Here is a 19,426-nt window from a genome sequence, read left to right on the forward strand (position 1 = left end):
AATTTGATAAAACTATGCAGACAAAGAGAGTTTTTAGCCAAAATTATCCCTTATCTTTAGGGGTAGGCTTAACTTTGTCCTCTTAATATAACCCTTAGCACTATTTGTCCTTTAAGTTTACAAAACTTGAGCACTTTTAGTTTCACTAACAGAAATTATAACTTCAGTTAAAAATTCGCACTAACAGAAACCTAAAATAACTTCAGTTAAAAAACTAACAGAATGTTATTTATAAAAAAAGGAAGAAAAGAAACAGATTCAGCAGAATTGGAGTATCTAACAGAAGAAAAATAATTCTTTGCAACAGCAAAAATAATCTTTATCATGGACAACATTTCAATGATAAAAATGCCTTCAAACAGCAACAGTATCAGTACTTCAGCAGCAAAATCAGCACTCCAACAACTAAAATCAGCATTCTATAAGTAAAAAAAACATTCAAAGTTCAAAGCTATCAGCATTTCAGCACCCAAAATCAGCATTTCAGCTACAAAACCAGCATTCCAACAGTAAAAAAGTATTCAAAGTGCAAAGCTATCAGCATTTCAGCAGCCAAAATCAGCATTTCATCAACAAAAATCAGTATTTCAGCGGGAAAAATACAGCATTTCAACAGCAAAAATATTAGCATTTCAGCAGCGAAAAATAGCATTTCAACAGCGAAAATCAACATGTCACCAGCAAAAATTCGGCATTTCAGAGGCAAAAGTACTCATTCGAGCATTTCAACAGCAAAATATCACCATTTCAGCAACAAAATATCAATATTTCAGCAGCAACAATATCAGAACTTCAGTCATGTTAAGAATCAAATTCTTGAGCACATTGCATATGTTCATGCGCCACATGTCCTCTTCTTACCTGCAAACAAAATATATGGTACTATTACTTCATATTATAATAACGTAATAAACAGAATTCAATTGTAAGTTATTGATATCGGAAGCTTTGCACGAGTTGACGAGGCAAGAGCATAAGATGAAGCCTCATCAACTTGGGAATCTGGCTGAACAATATTAAATTTGCATGTTCTTTTATTGTGGCAAACATCATGACATAAGCTACAAAGCAAGGAATTCTGCTTTCTTTTCATTTTAGTTCTACTTGCTCCTACTTCATCTGGTTCTTTTCTCCTTAGTTTTTGCTTTCTTCCTTTTGTGCTTGTTCTTACTAGTTGTGGAGGCAAATGAGGCACGTTGATGGACTTAGGCCACATATGCTGACCATTCATAGGAAGAATAGCAAAGTCATAGACCCTTCTATATGTTTCCACCTTATAGCAATCATGAACATAGGAATTAATCTCATCTTTTTAGCCCAAATTGCAGCAATGACATGCTTGCAAGGAATTCCTGTCAGATCCCATTTCCTAAAACTGCATATTTTGTTTAGCAAGTCAACAACCCACTTATCATGTATGCTTGCCCCTATAATCTCGTAGTTCCACTCATTAGATTTTCTAGGAATGAACTCCGCAGCACCCGCTTGATTTTTATGCAATATATCCTTAATCCTAGGACATATATCACCAATATCCCACCTGGCAGCCTTATCTCTATTTGCCTGCATTCTAGCCATAAATAAATACCTTATCTTTTCCAATAGAGTGATTATTGGCTTGTCTCTAGCTTCGAGGATCATTCCATTAAAACTTTCACACATGTTATTACGTAGGATATCAGATTTTGCATTTTCAGAAAAGTGAGATTTAGACCATTCACTTGGTAATTTGTCTCGGAACCAATTAGCAGCTTCAGAGTCTAAATCAAAAATCTCAACCATGCAAGTATTAAACCACTTCTCTGTTGATGCCCTTGCGGCTTTCCAAAGTGCATTCTTCAACGAGATACCACTAAATCCCGCCCTCTTAAAGTTATTATGCAAGTGCCTCACACAAAATCTATGACTAACAAATGGCAACACCTCATTAAATGCTTCAATCAAACCTTTTTGTTTATCTGACATAAAAGTCCAAGTATAATCATCATCAATCTCTAAGTCACGCTTCAAATAATTCAGAAACCAAGCCCATGACTCCATTCTTTCCTTCTCCACAACTGCATATGCTATTGGAAAGATATTATTATTAGGATCAATTCCAATAGCTGTTGATAACTGAGTCCCATACATTGGACCTTTAAGCCAACAACCATCTACTCCAACTATCCTTCTACAACCACTCTTGAAACCTTCCTTACAACCTCCAAAGCAAATATAGATTCTCTTAAATCTATTAGGTTTGTTAGGAACCTCATTTTCAGCCAACTTCATATAGATAGAAGTATTTGGATTTGTCCTCCCAATTTCATTACAATAGTTTCACATTACCTTGTATTGAGCATTTAGATCTCTATCAATTATTTTGAGCGCCTTTTGCTTAGCTCTTCGACACTGATGTAATGTCACATGAGCTCTTAGCTCTACACTCACATGATCTCTAAATTCCTTGACATTCCAATCACTATGCCTGCTAATGTCATCAAGATATCTTCTTGCAATGTAGGAAGAAGTTATGGTGTTGTTCCTATGGTTCCATCCTTTACAACTATGATAATCATTGTATGTCTTGATCTGAAATGCCCTATCCCTATGCATTCTTGAAGCCATAATCTCCCATTCGCAACCTGAATGTCTACAAATTGCTCTCACTCGTGTGTTATCATTTTTTCGCCATTTTATGTATTTTTCTTGACTAACTTCATGAGTTATTACAGCATGTATGAACTCTCTCGTGTTTCCAAATGTTAACTCTAATGGTAGTTTTGGATTTTTTCCATCTGTTTTGGAGTTGAACTTTGGAAAGTTTAAACTTTCGGTATCCGAATCACTTTGTAAGCTCATCGTGTCATCAGAGTTGCAGCAGTCCGACTCCCCATCTTCAACATTCCACTTTCTCTGTAGCTCTTCACTAACCTCATATCTACGCTTCTCATTTCTAATTTTTTCTGATAAATCATTTTCATCTGACAAGTCATTTTCTGAATCTTCAAAATCTTCACTACTTGAAGAATTTTCACCTCCAACTTCTTTTTGATATTCTTCAACAGTAACATGATTATCATTCTTTGAATTGTTTTGCCCCTCATAGATAGCATCCTCAATACCCATTTCTATATACAAATCCAAATGTTCAAAATACACATCAACTAACCGATCAGTTGAAATATCTTTTGCAACAACGGCGACTTCCTTATCAGTTGAAACTAGCCTCATTTTGTCACCTAGCCTCTCGGGCTTGTGCCAAAAAGTTACCGAGTCATTCCCATAACCGCATAATTCAGCCATAGATTTGAATATCGACAACTTTAGTTCAGCCCCATTGACATAGTCAATAAAGTTCATTCTGCCCCCAACATAATGCCTTGTAGGCTTGAGTTTCATTAAACCACCATATGTTATTTTAATGGTAAAATAATCTGCCTCGTACAAAGGATCTGCATAAAAAAAATTAAAAGTTTATTTAGACATACTATATGAATTCGAGATAAGGGCCACATATTATAGAACTTCAAAAAAAGTAAAGTATTGTAAAAATGGTGGAGATTTCGAAAATAAATTAAAAAGGAATATTTACAAAATACAAGTAGCAAGAACACTTACCATAACTTGGGTTTATTTCACCATTGTTCCTAATAATCAGTGCTGGGATCACAAGTAGTAAAAACTTGAAATGTAATCAAGAATGCTAGAGTTTTTTTACCGAATGCAATAGAGATAAAAATGAGTGAATTGGAGAAGGGGCTCTTGAAAAAGGAGGGAAATTGACTGAATTGGGGGTGAAAGAGCGGGTATTTCTTACCCTTAAGCATCACGTGCAAATCACGTGTTATGTCTCTGTTAGGTTTTTAACAGGAGTGAGTATTTTCCGTTAGTGAGACTAAAAGTGCTCAAGTTTTATAAACTTAAAGGACAAATAGTGCTAATGTTTATATGTAGAGGACAAAGTTAAGCCTACCGCTATAGATAAGGGATAATTTTGGCTAAAAATTCCAGACAAAGATATAAAAAGTTTTTATATACTATATTTAGTACTGTTAAATATTTTCTCTTGTATTTAACGTCTAAAATGGAAACATTGTACTACTAATATAAATTGAAAGGATGAAATAAAATGGCATTGGAGAGGCTTTTTGATTATCACATCTTCAATGGAGAATCCGGCTGGTCCAGCCGCGATCCCAACCTCCACCGCCGCCACGCCGCAGACGGCTGACACCACCAGCCCATCACCGGCGTCACCACCGGCAGCCGCCGAAGAAAAAGACTCAAAAAAACCACCTCCAAATCCACAGCTCGAAACCCTCTGCAAGACGATGTGCGGCAAGGGACTTCGAACTTATATAATATCGCAACTCCCACTCCCAGAGCAAGAAAACACACTGCGCGAACAACTCTCAGAGGCATTAAAGCTTGCACCTAACGCAGCGAAGCTTGTACTCAGCTGTGTGGGAGACTTTTATGCTAAAAGAGGCAAAGATCTTAATAAGGATACGCAGATGATTTCCTATAGGGAAGCGTCGGCATTGGTTTTGGAGTGCTTTTTGTTAATGGGTTTGGACGAAATTGATGAAGTGGTCTCAAAAGAAGCTGAACAAGCAGCGATTATATGGAGGAGAAGGTTGGTTGATGAACGAGGTATAAAAAAGGCAAGTGAAAGGGATGCGCGGGGATTGCTATTGCTTATTGGGTGTTTTGGGATTCCACAAGTTTTTAGGAATGAGGATATTAGGGACTTGATTCGGAAGAGTAACATCAGGGAGATTAAAAGTGCACTTAGGAGATCAAATGTGCTCATCGATAAGATTCCAGGTCGGTCCTCCACTCTATCTGTTTATCTGCAAGGTACATTTGCATTTCATCATTTTGCAGTACATTTTTTAAAAGGATTTAAGTTTTATACACCGATAATGTTAAGATTTTTTTCCCATTATTTAGTGAATTTTAATCTGTGATAGCAGGTTTGTTACAATGTTTACTAGACTTCCAATTAATGCTTACAAAAAATTTACCTGTAATTACGTGATAACTGACACTGTCAATGCGTAGAACTTAAACTCTTTGCCAAATTATAGATGAGTCGTGCTAGATGCATCAATCAGTGTATGTGACAATTTGATGATTGAAGATAGTAAAAAGAGGCGAAGTAGAACTAAGACCACATGGAGAGAAGGTGTCTTAGAGTATCTAAAATCTCTTGAAACCAATGCAGAGTTAGCTAAACATGTAACATGATGGAGCTAAAACATAACACAATGGGAACAACTAGTTGGGATTAATCTAGTTGAATGTGTAGAGATAAGCGTGTGATTAGGGGATTCTTAAGTTTGCTTACAAAGATATTATTTAGTATTGGAATGAAATAAACCTGTATAGAACAAAATGGACATACAAGATTCATCAAGCTGACTGGAACTGATTGTATGAATATGAAGTGCATTTGAACTAATTGTACTTTCAATTAGTGAGGTGGGTGTTGCATACATCAGTTTGCTCTAAACGGCAAAACTAGAGCTGGGTCTCCTAGATGCAAGTGTAGAAAGGCCTGACGTGAAAAGAGAACATGTGAAGTAAGAAATTTGTTGTGGGAAAATAAGAAATTTTGATGGACCTCTTAGGTGGAAGGTTACTTATTCTGCTTCGAGATAATTGAGGATTTGTAGGAAAATCAACTGGTTTAGTCTTTTGAAGTACTGAGTTTATTTATACCACAATACAGTGCATGTAATAAAATTTGTGATGGTAAATTTTAGTCTTGGACTTCATTGTTATACCTTGTGACTATGTTGTTGCTAGAGTTCCAGTCTGGGGTATACAGAGAGCTCCTAAAATCCATAGTCTTCAAAGCAGTCTGACTATGGCAGTTTCTTGTGGAAGTGAGAGTTTTTACTGCAAAGGATTTAGTAAGATTGCAGCACATGGTGGGTGAGTAGTGAAAGAGTTGTTCCTTAACTTCTGGCAGTTCCTAGCAACATGTCTATAAGGTACCGGAGCATAGCTGTTCACTTTGTCCTCTACCCCCTTTCTCTTTCTTTCTTTTGCCTTGACGGCTTGACCTGTTGGGAAGTTTTGTTTCCCTTTACTAGTGGTAATGCGTGTCATTATGTCATAGTTGTTTACTTGTTGATATGTCACTCTATTTTCGTTTTTTTATGTGTCAATGTATGCAATGTCGCCTATTGAAGTTACATGTATTGCTATTATTAAACTTCTACCTTCTGTTAGGCCCTAAAGATTTCTATATTGAGTTTAGTAAAGTATTTTATTCATCACCACAAAATGGGTGATATATCTGTATATTGGAAGTTGTAAGGAACTTAAGAAGCAGACTGTGAACACTCAAAAAGAGTTGATGGGCCAGAGGGAAACCCCATATTTCCAATAAATACAGATAGGGATGGCAATGGGGCGGGGCGGGTGCGGGTTCTGTTTTAACCCACAAAATTTCAACCCGCCCCGCCCCGCATAGCATGTTCACCCGCATCCACCCGCCCCGCAACTGCACCCGCATTCACCCGCCCCGCCCCGCTCCAATTAATATTTTTATTTTTTTAGCTTTGAATTTTCTGCTCAAGCTTTTTAAGTTAGTTAATTATATTTACTTTCATTAAACTAATTCATTACTTTGGTAATGGTATATATCAAATGGAATGTTTCTTTTGGGATTTTAAATCTGGGTTACATTTATGATTAGAGCTATTTCAGTTGCTTCAGTTGTATCTTGCTGAAGAATATGCTTCAGCTATTAGGAGTTTAACCCATAAAAAACAGAAAATAATTAATGCAGATGAATTACAAAGCTGAAATTAATCAAAATAACTTTTTTTAGAAGAGATATTTGGCGTTTCCTTCTTTCATTATCAAAGTATACTTGTTAATTTATCTTCTGCTTTTTGTTTCTTCAGGAGTGGGGGTGGGGTTGTGGTGTGTTCGAGGGGAGGGGGTTGGATTTTAAAATAGCCAGCAATAGGTTTGTGTAGAATAGATTCATCTCTTTCTTAATTTTGTGTCAGGATTTGAACCCGCAGCCGCCCGCAACCATAAATATTTATTTTTAAAGTGAACCCGCCCCGCCCTGCAACCGCTCAGGCCCAAACCCGCCCCGCAACCGCATAGGTTCAAACCCTCCCCGCCCCATTGCCATCCCTAAATACAGACTAGTATCCCAGTAAGACTGCCATTCAACTTAAATTAGCTAGATACTTAGCTGTTTAAGCATAACTTTAGTTTTAGATTTGGCTAACCATAAAGAATAATCTCTTTCACTGCATTAACTGGTGTATATTGCTATTTCTACAACAGCTTCTATCCTGGTATATATTGTTGCTCGTCTCAATGTATTCAGAAGTGTTTTTGCTTTTTCTCCATAATGCCCCAGAGACGCTAAGAGCTTCCAACCCTGTTTGTTTTTTAATTAGTGAAACCCGATCTTTATTTGGTTGCTTCTACTGGGTAGCAACAAACAACAACAACAACAACAACCCAGTTTAATCCCACAAATGGGGTCTGGGCAGGGTATTGTGTACGCAGATCTTGCCCCTACTCCGGAGGAGTAGAGGGACTGCTTCTACTTGGTAGCCTTGTAAACAAATCTCGGAGCATCAATCTGACCAACTTATGGTACTTTATGGCCAACCTTGCGAAGCGCATCAGCTTCCATGTGCCTTCCACATCCACCTACAATTAGTTTACAAGCAATGGCAACAGATGTATGTTTTTTCTGACAAATTTCTCTAGTAGAAGCTCGTGCATAGGAGGTTTCTTTTGGAAAAACTAAATGGGTTAAGAAACTATACTAAACCTTTACCTCAAATGCAAATGACAATGTTGTGCATGCATATTAGTATATTACTTATATATTAAAAAAAAATGCACATTGCATATCTATACTAACTTGGGGAGTTATAGTTGACTAGAAATGCCATGCTCTACTTTTCTTGCCCCATAATGGCATACACTGTTCCTGTGTTCAGATGTAGGTTGTCAACTAAACGTCAGTAGGGTCCGATATTCATTCCTTTGTTCTACACAAACAACCAAAGATGCTACTGAAGAAGCTTTTCTTGTTATTGCTCTCAGTTGTCACTACCCACATTCAGCAGTTAACCCCCTAATTTCCTATCTATCTTTAGAAGTAGGGTCGGGTGAGTCTGTTGCTTTCCCATGAAGGAAGTGGGATATGTTAGGCTATGGACTTGATGACTAAATTGACTCGGTGCTTTCTTCATTTGCATATATTGTTTTGGTGGGAAGAATCAAAAGTCACTCTGTCACGACCCTAAACCCGGACCCGATCGTGATGGCGCCTCTCGTGAAGACAAGGCCAGCCTACACACCTCCAATTCATTTTTAAGCAATTAAAATAATAAGTATTAAGCCTTTAACATGATAAAATCCCAAAATAAGCAGTAAACAGTACAATTTGCGGAATTAAAACCAACACATCCCGACATCGGGGTGTCACCAATCATGAGCATCTATCAATATACTACAAGTCTGAAGAGTCTACTCAGCTATTACAGAATCACTAACAAGAGAAGAAATGAGATAGGGGGAGAAACACGGGGCTGCGAACGCCGAGCAGTTACCTCGTGAACTCCAAAATCTGCAAGGAGCTCTCAACCCTCGCAAGCAGGATCTGCAGCGCCTGAATCTGCACACGGGGTGCAGGGAGTAAAGTGAGTACTCCAACTCAGTGAGTAATAATAATAAATGAAAACTGAGAAATAAGAAATCACGTAAGGCATATTTCAGGTTATAAGGAAGTAGTGAAAACCAGTAAAAGTAATGAAACAGTGAAAATATGCAAAGTCACTTTAGTTCAGTTAAAACTTCTTTGGAATGCCTTTTAACAATTAAGCAAGTAAATGACAGACAATTAGGAAAGATAAACACATAAAGAACCGCCCCTCGGGCACAATACCACAGAATCAGCCCCTCGAGCAATACATGGAACAATACCAGCCCCTCGGGCTCTAACATATATCACAATGGGTACCCGCGCTCACTGGGGGTGTGCAGACTCTTGGAGGGGCCCCTTACGGCCCAAGCGCAATATCAAGCCATCTCGTGGCGTAGTCACATAGGCTCTCGGCCTCATATCAACAAGCCACATCGTGGCGTACAAATCTCAGGCCCTCGGCCTCATAATCATAATCAGTGTTTTCTCAAAACATAGACCCTCGGCCTTACTCAGTCAGAATCTCATAAGTCACTCGGGCAAACAGTAAAACATGATGCTCAGCCTCAAAATATCATTTAATATATCATATTAAGTGTTAAAACAGAGTAAACATGACTGAGTTATGAAAACAGTAGAATATAGCATGACTGAGTACAAGTGTAAAGTCAAAACAGTGAGGAAATATCAGTAAAAATTCCCTAAGGGTTCAAATAGTTAGCACGAGGCCCAAATATGGCATTCAGCCCAAAACATGATGATAGCAAACAGTTTTCAGTCAAATACGCGGTAAAACAATCATTCAGGATGGATTAAGTCATAATCCTCAACAGTGCACGACCCCACGCTCGTCATCTAGCGTGTGCGTCACCTCAATATAGCACAACGATGTGCAATCCGGAGTTTCATACCCTCAGGACAATATTTACAATCATTACTCACTTCAATCCGGTTTAAACTCTAGCCCGCGACGCCTTTGCCCCTCGAATCGGCCTTAACTCGCGTCAAATCTATCCAAAATCAGAATCACGACGTCAAAATATGCTAAGGGAACGAAGCCGATGCGAAAATAATCAATTTACAACATAAATCCCGAAATTAGCTAAAACCCAACCTCGGGCCCACGTCTCAAAATTCGATAAAATTCACATCAATAGATTCTTTATCTCCCCACGAGTTCATACATATCAAAAGTACCAAAATCCGACCACAAATGGTCCCTCAAATCCTCAAGTCTAGGTCTCCAACACCAAACCCTAGTTTCCCCAATTTTAACCCTTATATTCCATTAATTACAGCTCTAATCCGTGAGATAATACCATAGGAACGAGTTTTAGGTTCAACAAAACGATATCCCTTGAATCCCTCTTCAAAATCTCCCAAAAAGCTCCAAAACCGACTTAGAAATGGTGGAATGGCTCAAAAATCGCGAAGGAAATAATTTATACCTTCTGTCCCAGGGATTTCGCATCTGCGGCCAAAATCCCGCTTTTGCGGTCCATGAACCGCTTCTGCGATTTTTCACTTAAGTCCTAAATACCGCATCTGCGATGCACGCTCCGCACCTTCGCCATCACAGGTGCGGTTACCCAACCGCTTCTGCCGTCACAGCCTTCCTAGCTTTTTTCCGCTTCTGTGACTTCTTTTCCGCGTCTGCGGGGGTCGCACTTGCGGCCTCCCAACCGCAGATGCGGTTATGACAGTAGACTTCAACTTCAGCTGCCATCTCAAATTTTCATTCTTTCCGTCAACCATCCGAAATCACCCCGAGGGCTCCGGGACCTCAACCAAAGGCACAAACAAGTCACATACGACCATCCAAACTTGTACCAATCTTCAAAACACCTCAAACAACGTCGAATCAACCAAAACACATCGGATTCAAGCCTAAGTTCCCAAAATCTTCCGAATTACGCTTTTGATCAAAAAGCATACCAAACCATGTCCGAATGACCTGAAATTTTGCACACACATCCAAAATGACCTAACGGAACTACTGCAACTTCCGGAATTCCATTCCGACCCGTATATCAAAATCTCACCTATCAACCGGAAAACGCCAAAAATCTACTTTTGCCAATTCAAGCCTAAATCTACTCCGGACTTCCAAAACATATTCCGATCACGCTCCTAAGTCCCAAATCACCTCCCGAAGCTATCTGAACCATCGAAACTCACATCCGAGCCCTCTAACACATAAGTCAATATTCAGTTGACTTTTCCAATTTAAGCTTCCTCAAAAGAGACTAAGTGTCTCAAACCTTCTCAAAACCTTTCCGAACCCGAGCCAACCAACCCGATCACATATAGAACCGATAAACAAAGCAATAGGAAGCAGAAATGGGAAAAAACAGAGCGGTAACTCACGAGACGACTGGCCGGGTCGTCACACACTCAATCAAGTAATTTGAAGTAGATGATTTCAGTAAAATAGAGAGGCTTTTATACCGGGAAAAAGGAGGCTTTTATACTGTTTAGGATGATGCTATTGTATTAGTTGCTAATTATTCCAACTAAGTTCTTATATGTGGAGAAGAAATGTTTAAGGTGATAATGCTAGAAAATCGCGAGAACTATATCTTTGGAGGTAAAATCAGCACCTTTGTTCTTGATGTGGTAAGTAACCATTTTTAAAGGCATCGAAATAAAGAGAATCTTGTGTTGCTTTCATGTCTGCGTTATGGTAATGGTGTTAAAATCGTAAAGCAGCTTAAAGATATTGAATTGGTGAAAACCACTTATATATCTCTTCTGGCACCTTTGCACTTCCCTTTTCATTTTCTTCCCTTGCTGTGGTGCTACATCCCTTTCATTTTCTCTCCTTGCTGTGGTGCTACAGTTTTTCTATATCGTGATATTCCATGTAAGATCTCATCAAAGGTCGCGATGTGACCTTTCATTACCTGTTACTCTACCTGAATTTGGTTCTCTAGTTTGCACCTTCATTCCACACCTCTTTTCCCTTCACTGTTCAAATACGTTTGCTGCAACTGCTACAGTTACTTGTTCCCTTCTTTCTTTGTTTTAGAGATATATTTCTTTTAAAGCTATTTTGCTTTTGTTCCTTTTTTGTTTTTATCTTTCAATTCCTTTTAACTTTTGTTTTATTATAAGAAATCAGCTTATAACTGTAAAGATTTGCTTATATATACATAGATTTTTGAGACTCGACTTTTTAGTCTTTAAATTGAAAGATTTGCTTTTATATATATATATATATATATATATATGTGTGTGTGTGTGTGTGTGTGTGTTGTGTGTGTGCGCGCACGCAAGGTATATTTTGGTACTTCTATAAAGATGTCGTTCATTTCTCGATTTAAGAGAAACAAGCCCTTGTCGCTTTTTTGCTCTTCTGGCTCTCAAAAACACTAGCGGCATTTGAAGCAGCTTGTGCGAGGCTCGACTATTCCACCGAGTAGCTGCTACTCCCCACCGGCACAAATATCAGAGTATTATATATTCTGCCCACCAAGGCTTAGGCAGTTGTGAAGAAATCACCTATTCACCTTTCGTTTTTATTGGCTCTAGTGGGATTTGCACCATGGTCTCCGATAATTTTCATCCACTTCATTAACCACTAGGTCGCGTACTTGGGTGCCCTTTTCTTTCATTTCTAGTTGGGGGAAATTTTTTGATAGGGGAAAACCTGCAGGTCAAGTCCAGGAGCGCATAATCCACCTCATATATTTTAACAAATAAGTGACTATGACTTAACTTATTTTATATGCTACCTTGGATACATGCTTTATTCTCCCCACTTGATACTTGGGCCCTTGGCCCGCATGAGGACCTACTAATTTATCTGACCCCCTAACTTTGATTTATGTAAATTTGCAACAGAAATAATAGAGGGCATGGTGAAGCATAAGATGGAAGTTGAGGCTGTTGATGTTGCTTATACTTTTGGCGTCGAGGAAAAAATTAGCCCTTGCACAATTTTGTCATCGTTTTTACATGTATTTAAAGAATCGCTGAAGAAAAGGAAATGGAAATCGCATGGTTCACATGATGTTGTGGTAATTCTTGAATTTCATCTCGAACACTAATACCCCACCCCAACCCCCCAACCCTTTTGTTCCTTCTCCTATGTCCTAAACATAACTGCTCTTTGTTACATCATACAGAATGAAGTAAACAAGAGGGAATTGTCTACTATGAAATCTGTCATCGAATGTTTGGAAGCCCATAACATTGATCCCTCAAAGCTTATTCCACGGTTTCGTATCAGTGACAGAATTGAGAGCTTGGAGAAAAAAATAGCTAGGAATGATCAAAGAAGGGAGAAGATGGTGCAAAACTGGAAATTTGATGAAACTGGGTTGTCTAGAAGGTTCGATGACAGACAAGCAAAGCGCACACGTATTCCAGGTTCAGAACAGCAAAGAGCTGTTAATCACGTCAGTAGCCAGAGACCCTTGCTAGAAGGTGGAACTGCCGGCCACTTTTATGATTATTCTTTGTCACCACGACCTATTGCTGGCTCGATAGCTGATACTGTTCCTGGCTCACTAGCAGCAAGTAGGGGATGTGTGGTTATGGGTGGATTTGGTTCAGGTATAACAAGAAGCACAGATAATGTTCTACAAGCTGACTCATATGCTGGATTTCGTGGAAGGATGCCGGTTGTTGGTAGAGCCAGGCAAGCAAGAAATTATAACTATCAGTTATATGGATGGCAAGGGGATGCATCCATGCATGAGAGGTCCGTCTCTCGCAACTATGGATACGGGTCACCACCACCGTGGCAAGGCTCTATGGGGTTGCCAAACAGTGTTCCCATTGGTGTCGGTCGCCTGAGCTCTGCTTCGGATCCTTATCAGTTGGCTAATACTGTTCCAAGAAGTGCACCATATCAGAGCAGTGGTTCATATGCAGTAGGTGCTGTTCCCTCTGTTAACCATCGTTCTTCCTACTTGTACTCAAGGACATATTATCCCTAAGGCATGCAGTAACTTCTAGAACTTTGGTAATCTCTTGTAGTATACAAAATTTTGTAATGTGATATGCTAATTGCATCAAAGATGCACAAGTGTGGGGAATGTTCTTATGTTTTACTAGCTTAAGTAAATGATCCTGCTCAATTTTCAAGGCCTGGTATACGAATCTCTCCGTTTCTACTCTCTTAACAAAATTCCATTTCCTCGATAAAGTAAAATATTATGTTTGGCAAGCTCTTGTATTGGGCACTTGAAATTTTCAAATATGCAAAAAGTATCACACAAAGAATGATCATAGAATTATGCTTGCAACATCAAATCAATCCAATCAAAAATGTTGTTGCTTGTCTTTACACTTCAAATAAATCTTAAAAAACGCGTGTAAGTGGACAATCATGGTGTGCTTGGAATCCATGCTCCTAAATGGTTCCAAAGTGTTGAAGTGGTTCAGCTAACACCATTAACAGCATTAGTAAGATTCTTCTGGTCAGCGACAACACCATTACCAGAGTTAATAAGGTTCTCCTGATCAGCTACAACACCATTATCAGTGTTAATAAGATTCTTCTGACCATCTTTTGCAGAGACTTCTGTTTTGTACTCATTAGGAGCAGTAAGAATTTCAGAAACGAACTTTATCAACGAGCAGAGACCACCCAAGAAGTTATGATCGATGACACCTCGTCCTTCGTTAACATGAGCAAAGTCAATCAGCTTGATTTGAGCATTTGGATTCCTTCCTTCCAATGCCAGCTCTTTTTCAAAGACCAGCAAAATTGAGCAAGCATAGAAGTGGTATATAGTTTGATCCTCAAACCAAGCTTTCAGCTCTAATAACTGAGATAAAATGCCGGCAGAGCCGCCATAGACAGTTGACGCGAGACCGCAGTCTGGTTCCAGATCCAAGTCATTTAATGTATTCGAAGAAACAAACCTTCTCAGGACTAACTTGACTTCCTCTGTAGAGAGTTTCTGAGCAGCTTTCTTTCCCGGCTTCCAGAAGCCTAATTCTTTGTTTCTAAAGATTTGCAACCCCGATATCCTGAACCCTAATGGAAGGCTTGATGATTCTCTATCCTTTTTTAAGCACTTCTCAACGTATTTCTGGGATACTTCAGGTGCCCAGGTTCTTGAACCAATCTTTACATCCATAATTGACGGGTTGACTTGACCTCGAGCAAGATCTTCCAAGACCAAGTGAGGCTTCAAGCCAGATCCATCAGATGCCTCTATGAGTTGAGTGCCATAAAAGGTGGGGAAAAATCTTCGAATGTGTTCCGGGATCCCACTATTGGTAGACAATGAACTATAGAAAGCAACCTCATTGGACCCTCGTTCATCGTCTTGCAAAGGCTTGTAGAAGCGCCCTGATTCGTCCACGAGGGGACCCAGCTTTCCATCGACCGCTTCGTGTCCTGCAACTTGATGGGGAGGGACCTTAAGCATCTTCACAGAAAGTGAAGTACTTCAGAATAAAAAGAAGGGAAATATCTAGCAATCAAAGTCTCTGACACAAAAAGTCGTTCCTGTGAAATTGAGACCCAGTTACAGCTCATATCAGCCTCAAGGAAAAGCAAAAAGTGCAACAGAGTAAAAGGAATAGGAAAATCATTGAATTCTTGGTACTTGCAAAACCAAGATATTCAAGTAATAGATTGAATCGAACTCCAGTTTTGTTATTGGGATTGCAATAGCACATATAACTTAAATTAACTTTCACCATGATCATCACTACGGATCCAAGAACCAAAAGAGCCCAAAGATAAAAGAAAAAGTAAAAATCAAAAAATAGAAAAAGAAAATATATCAGTTGTCTCATACACGAAGACTTAGTTATGCTTTTATCTCTAGGATATCACTGGTGAGAAATTACATTTTTCCCATATAGTCCGAGTGGTCAAATATTTCATGGTCTCCTGGAAACACCTTTTATGACATTAATCAAATTTAAGTCACTTCATTACTATTATTTTCCCAAATCTTATGCTCAAACAAGCTAAAAGAAACTACCAGAGGAAACCAACTTACACAAGAGATGCACGAATTTAAGGATACACTACAAAGCCAATCAAGGTTGATCATCCAAGATATGATTACGAGCCCGTTTGGCTTAGCTAATTTAGAGTAGCTGATAAACATTAAGTGCTGAAAAGCACTTTTAAGTGCTGAAACTGATTTAAAAAATAAGCAGTTATGTGTTTGGATAAAAGTGCTGAAATTAATAATATGCAGCTGAAGAACTGGGTATACGAAGAGTTTTGTTTTAAAAAGAAGTATTTTAGGGATAGAATAGTAAATATTTTGGTCAAACTTAAAGTGCTTATAAGCTGAAATTTGATAAGTTGGGGGAGACCAACTTATGGCTTTTGACTTATTTTTGGCTTATAAGCACTTAACTTATAAGCACTTTTAATTTTACCAAAAGCGTAGATAAGCCAAAAAGTGCTTATAAGCCAGTTTGACCAGCTTATAAGCTTAGCCAAACACCCTCTAGTTTTCTTCTTTAGCTGGTCCTGTCTATCAGTACTCAAACTCTTTAAACAAGACGAGAAATATAAGACTATAACCCAAACTTCTTGTTTCAATTCATTTATTCCTGAGGTACCCTTTCCTGACTCCCATGCCGAAGCTTATGCAGGTACTTCTCTTCTTTGTTAGACTTTCTTTCACCCGGTCCATCACCAACAATGATTCCATTAACGGCTCAACCGCTGACGGATGGATTTAAAAATTACTATCCACCAGGACAACCACACGGTGTCATTCTCATTTTGGATAATGAATTTCCAGGACAAACAACACAAATTTGACCTCTAATACATTAACACACAAGTCACAAGACCAAAACGAAATAACACCTATAACAGAATCACTAAATTATGCAGAGAATAGTTGGTTAAGGGAAAAAAAAACAGGAAACAAGTTAGAAATACAAGATGCCCAGTTAGCTTGCACCACATTCTTGTAGAATTACACGAGTTATCTGCACAAACAAATTGTCTAGTACATTCCCTTTAATGAATAAGTTGGACATATATCAATCACGTAACCTGAATCCTAACTTAGTCGTATTCTACTATATGAATCATTTGTATCCATTCTCCTCCAATTAATAAGTCAACATTATCAATCAAGTAAGCATCAATCTAAAAAAAAGTTAAAATTAGCTATATGAAACCTCCGTGTCCAATTTGATCCAATGTACAAGTGGATTGAGAGAGAAAAAAGCGAAAGATAGTCATGTAATATTCTGGGCCGGGAAAAAACTTAAACCACTTCTATTTTAGTAAAGGTTGCACTAAGTTTCCCGTTCTGAACAGTCGCAGAGGCAGATCCAGCACGACCCAACGACCTCAAACTTGGACAATATATGTATATAGAGAAGTCAAAGAAAAATTTCAAAAAATATGTATATATATATATATTTAATGGTACATCCCTTGCCTTTAGATCTTGGATTGACCTCTAAAGAGTTGCATAGGTAGATCACAGGTAAAGTACAGATTTGCAGCATAACATAGACATGAATCACTGGGTTTTAGACAGATAAAGGAACAAAATATCGCTCTAAGATTAAGAAAATGCAAGAAACCTGGGAAAAAATCCCAACTTTGGCAGTATACTTAGAAATAAAAATCAAATCAAATCTACAAAAAGGAATAGAAAAAGTGGTGTCAGATTAAGTTCTTTCACAATATAAAACATACAACTGAACTAGAAAATTAAACCAGCTTGGCCTATGTGATAGCAACAATAAGAAAAATACAAAAGCATATGAATAATAAACCATAGAAATCAGACCAAAGTTTGCAACTTTAAGTATTTATTTCTCTTTACATGCTAAAATAAAAGCAAAGCTGAAGTTTTCTTCCGCCTAAAAATCTGAATCACTGCCAAAGGATAAAACATTGTTGAAAAATAAAAAAGACGTTTTATAGGTATTAACAATCTTTACACATAAAGCAACATCAAAATTCGAGAAAAAAAAAAATAAAGCAAGTTTTGAATTAGAAAATTCAAATAATTACCTCTCTTTCAACTCCTTCGAAGAAGCAGTCAATGATTTGAAAAGTGAGATTTTAGTTGTGAGAATTTTGGAAAGAACAAGGTTTAAATAGGAGGAGAATAAGATTGACTACTGCGGGTTCATTGAGCTCTGTAGTAAGGCGGTGATGTGGAAGATTTATAATCTGACACGTGTTATTTCTCTGTCTAGCTCCTACCAATTGTACTGATACTTGTTGTTGGAAGCTTGTAGAGAATAAAAACTGATTAAAAGTAGTATTCGTATCAGATCCGAACTTCAAAAGGAGTATTCGCTTTTCCGCATGCCTATTTTTTAATTTACTAAATTAATCTGTTCAAAAAAGATGTTCCTATAAATGTATGTATTCTTTTTTCCCTTTTTATGTTCTTGTTTTTTGACATTGCCAACGAAAGATCCCTCTCATGAAAATATTCTTTCATTTTGGCTACTTTTGATATAATCCAAAATTTGACTTTTTGTAGTACTTAATAAGCTGTATTAGTAATACATGATTTAATAATGCAAGCATTAATTATGTAAAAATTAATTCTTATCCACTGTTTGGTAATGTGTATTAAAAATTAAAATACATATTCTTTAGTTTTAAGAGACTTTAAGGATAATTTTGCTTTTAACCATACTAATGTATGCATTAATAGCCTTGATATTGCTAATATCATGGTTTACTATGTATTAGTTGTGTCGTTGTACATAGGATAATATCAAAATTAGTAATACATATGTTTAAAAAGTATACCAAACAAGGGATTAATAATACCAAAAATTAATGCATGCATTATTTTCTCTAATGCATCCTACCAAACAATCTCTTCAACATATCATAATGTTAACCTTGAGGTAAGGTTTTGGAAATAAACATCATGAATCTCTGCAGACGAATTTTAAAGAACTTTTCACGAATTTTAACCTTGAGGATGTGAGCTCGAAAATGTAGATATAATTTATTTATTTTTTAATAAAAGAAGAATGATATTTGGAGTCACAAACCACTGATTTATTATAGCTGGTATTAAAAGAAGCTGAATTTGCTCAAGGTCCTCATGGCTCAGTGATATCAGGATGGGGAGTAATCAACTCACTTCAAATGGTGCATATTCAGTGATAGAAGTTACCATGCTCTATTATGGGTACATGTAATTAAGATTACAAGAGGCCAGTCTAATATGGACCATAATGTTGCAGCCAAAACAAAGATTTATTATCTGGTTAGCTAACCAAGGCAGGTTGCTAACTAAGGAGAGGCTTACCAGATTGCAGATGAACACATGCAGCTTATGTGATTAAGGGTGATTAGAAACTTAACTATAGGAGCGGCTCAAGCACATGCGGGGCCTAAAGACATAATTTAATATGAGGCCTAAATTTTTAAAAGAAAGTTATAAGATATGTTTTATTCGAAGTCTGTTCTACTAACTTTTTGATATATAAAGTTGTTAATAATTTTTTTATAATTGATTTTCTCTAATAGTTCACTTTCCACTGATAATATAACCAACTCATTTAATCTTTCTTGTGATATTGTTGATCTTAGATAAGATTTTACAGAGCAATAGAAGTAAAGAACTATTTGAAAATCTAAAAGTATTGTTGAACATTGTTGGCAAGCGTGTCGGATTAAATGAAGGATGTAGTAATTTCAAAGAGAAAAATAATAAAAAGTCGTAAGACAAGACAAAAATTTACGTGGTTCGGCAATTTTTGCCTACTTCATGGCCACACAAAGAATAGCTCTATATTGATGTTAAGAGAGAAAGAAGAATG

The 19,426-nt window shown here is 37.6% G+C and overlaps 3 protein-coding genes across 5 annotated transcripts; 1 reads left to right on the top strand and 2 right to left on the bottom strand.

Annotated features, from left to right (window-relative positions):
• Nucleotides 1-1,227: 1,227 nt before the first annotated feature.
• On the bottom strand, nucleotides 1,228-2,271 carry LOC142174590 (uncharacterized). Its single transcript, XM_075240411.1, has one exon. The coding sequence runs from the start codon at nucleotides 2,269-2,271 to the stop codon at nucleotides 1,228-1,230; it is 1,044 nt and encodes a 347-aa protein (XP_075096512.1).
• Nucleotides 2,272-4,072: 1,801 nt separating this feature from the next.
• On the top strand, nucleotides 4,073-13,777 carry LOC107822683 (protein FRIGIDA-like). Of its 2 annotated transcripts, none has more exons than XM_016649241.2 (3): nucleotides 4,073-4,809; nucleotides 12,521-12,696; nucleotides 12,805-13,777. In XM_016649241.2, exons 1-3 carry the CDS (start codon nucleotides 4,149-4,151, stop codon nucleotides 13,618-13,620), a joined length of 1,653 nt encoding a protein of 550 aa, XP_016504727.1. In that variant the 5' UTR covers nucleotides 4,073-4,148; the 3' UTR covers nucleotides 13,621-13,777. The 2 variants fall into 2 exon arrangements, with proteins under 2 accessions (XP_016504727.1, XP_016504726.1); XM_016649240.2 differs by having other exon boundaries at nucleotides 4,074-4,842.
• A 118-nt stretch (nucleotides 13,778-13,895) lies between these two features.
• Nucleotides 13,896-17,774, bottom strand: LOC107822685 (inositol polyphosphate multikinase alpha). Of its 2 annotated transcripts, none has more exons than XM_016649242.2 (2): nucleotides 17,646-17,774; nucleotides 13,896-15,143 (listed from the first exon to the last, which is right to left on the bottom strand). In XM_016649242.2, the coding sequence occupies exon 2, from the start codon at nucleotides 15,061-15,063 to the stop codon at nucleotides 14,065-14,067; it is 999 nt and encodes a 332-aa protein (XP_016504728.1). In that variant the 5' UTR covers nucleotides 15,064-15,143; nucleotides 17,646-17,774; the 3' UTR covers nucleotides 13,896-14,064. The 2 variants fall into 2 exon arrangements, with proteins under 2 accessions (XP_016504728.1, XP_016504729.1); XM_016649243.2 differs by having other exon boundaries at nucleotides 13,896-15,063; nucleotides 17,646-17,765.
• Between the last annotated feature and the right edge of the window lie 1,652 nt (nucleotides 17,775-19,426).

The sequence above is a fragment of the Nicotiana tabacum genome, chromosome 20 (genome assembly GCF_000715075.1).
Source record: "Nicotiana tabacum cultivar K326 chromosome 20, ASM71507v2, whole genome shotgun sequence".
Classification (NCBI taxonomy): domain Eukaryota; kingdom Viridiplantae; phylum Streptophyta; class Magnoliopsida; order Solanales; family Solanaceae; genus Nicotiana; species Nicotiana tabacum.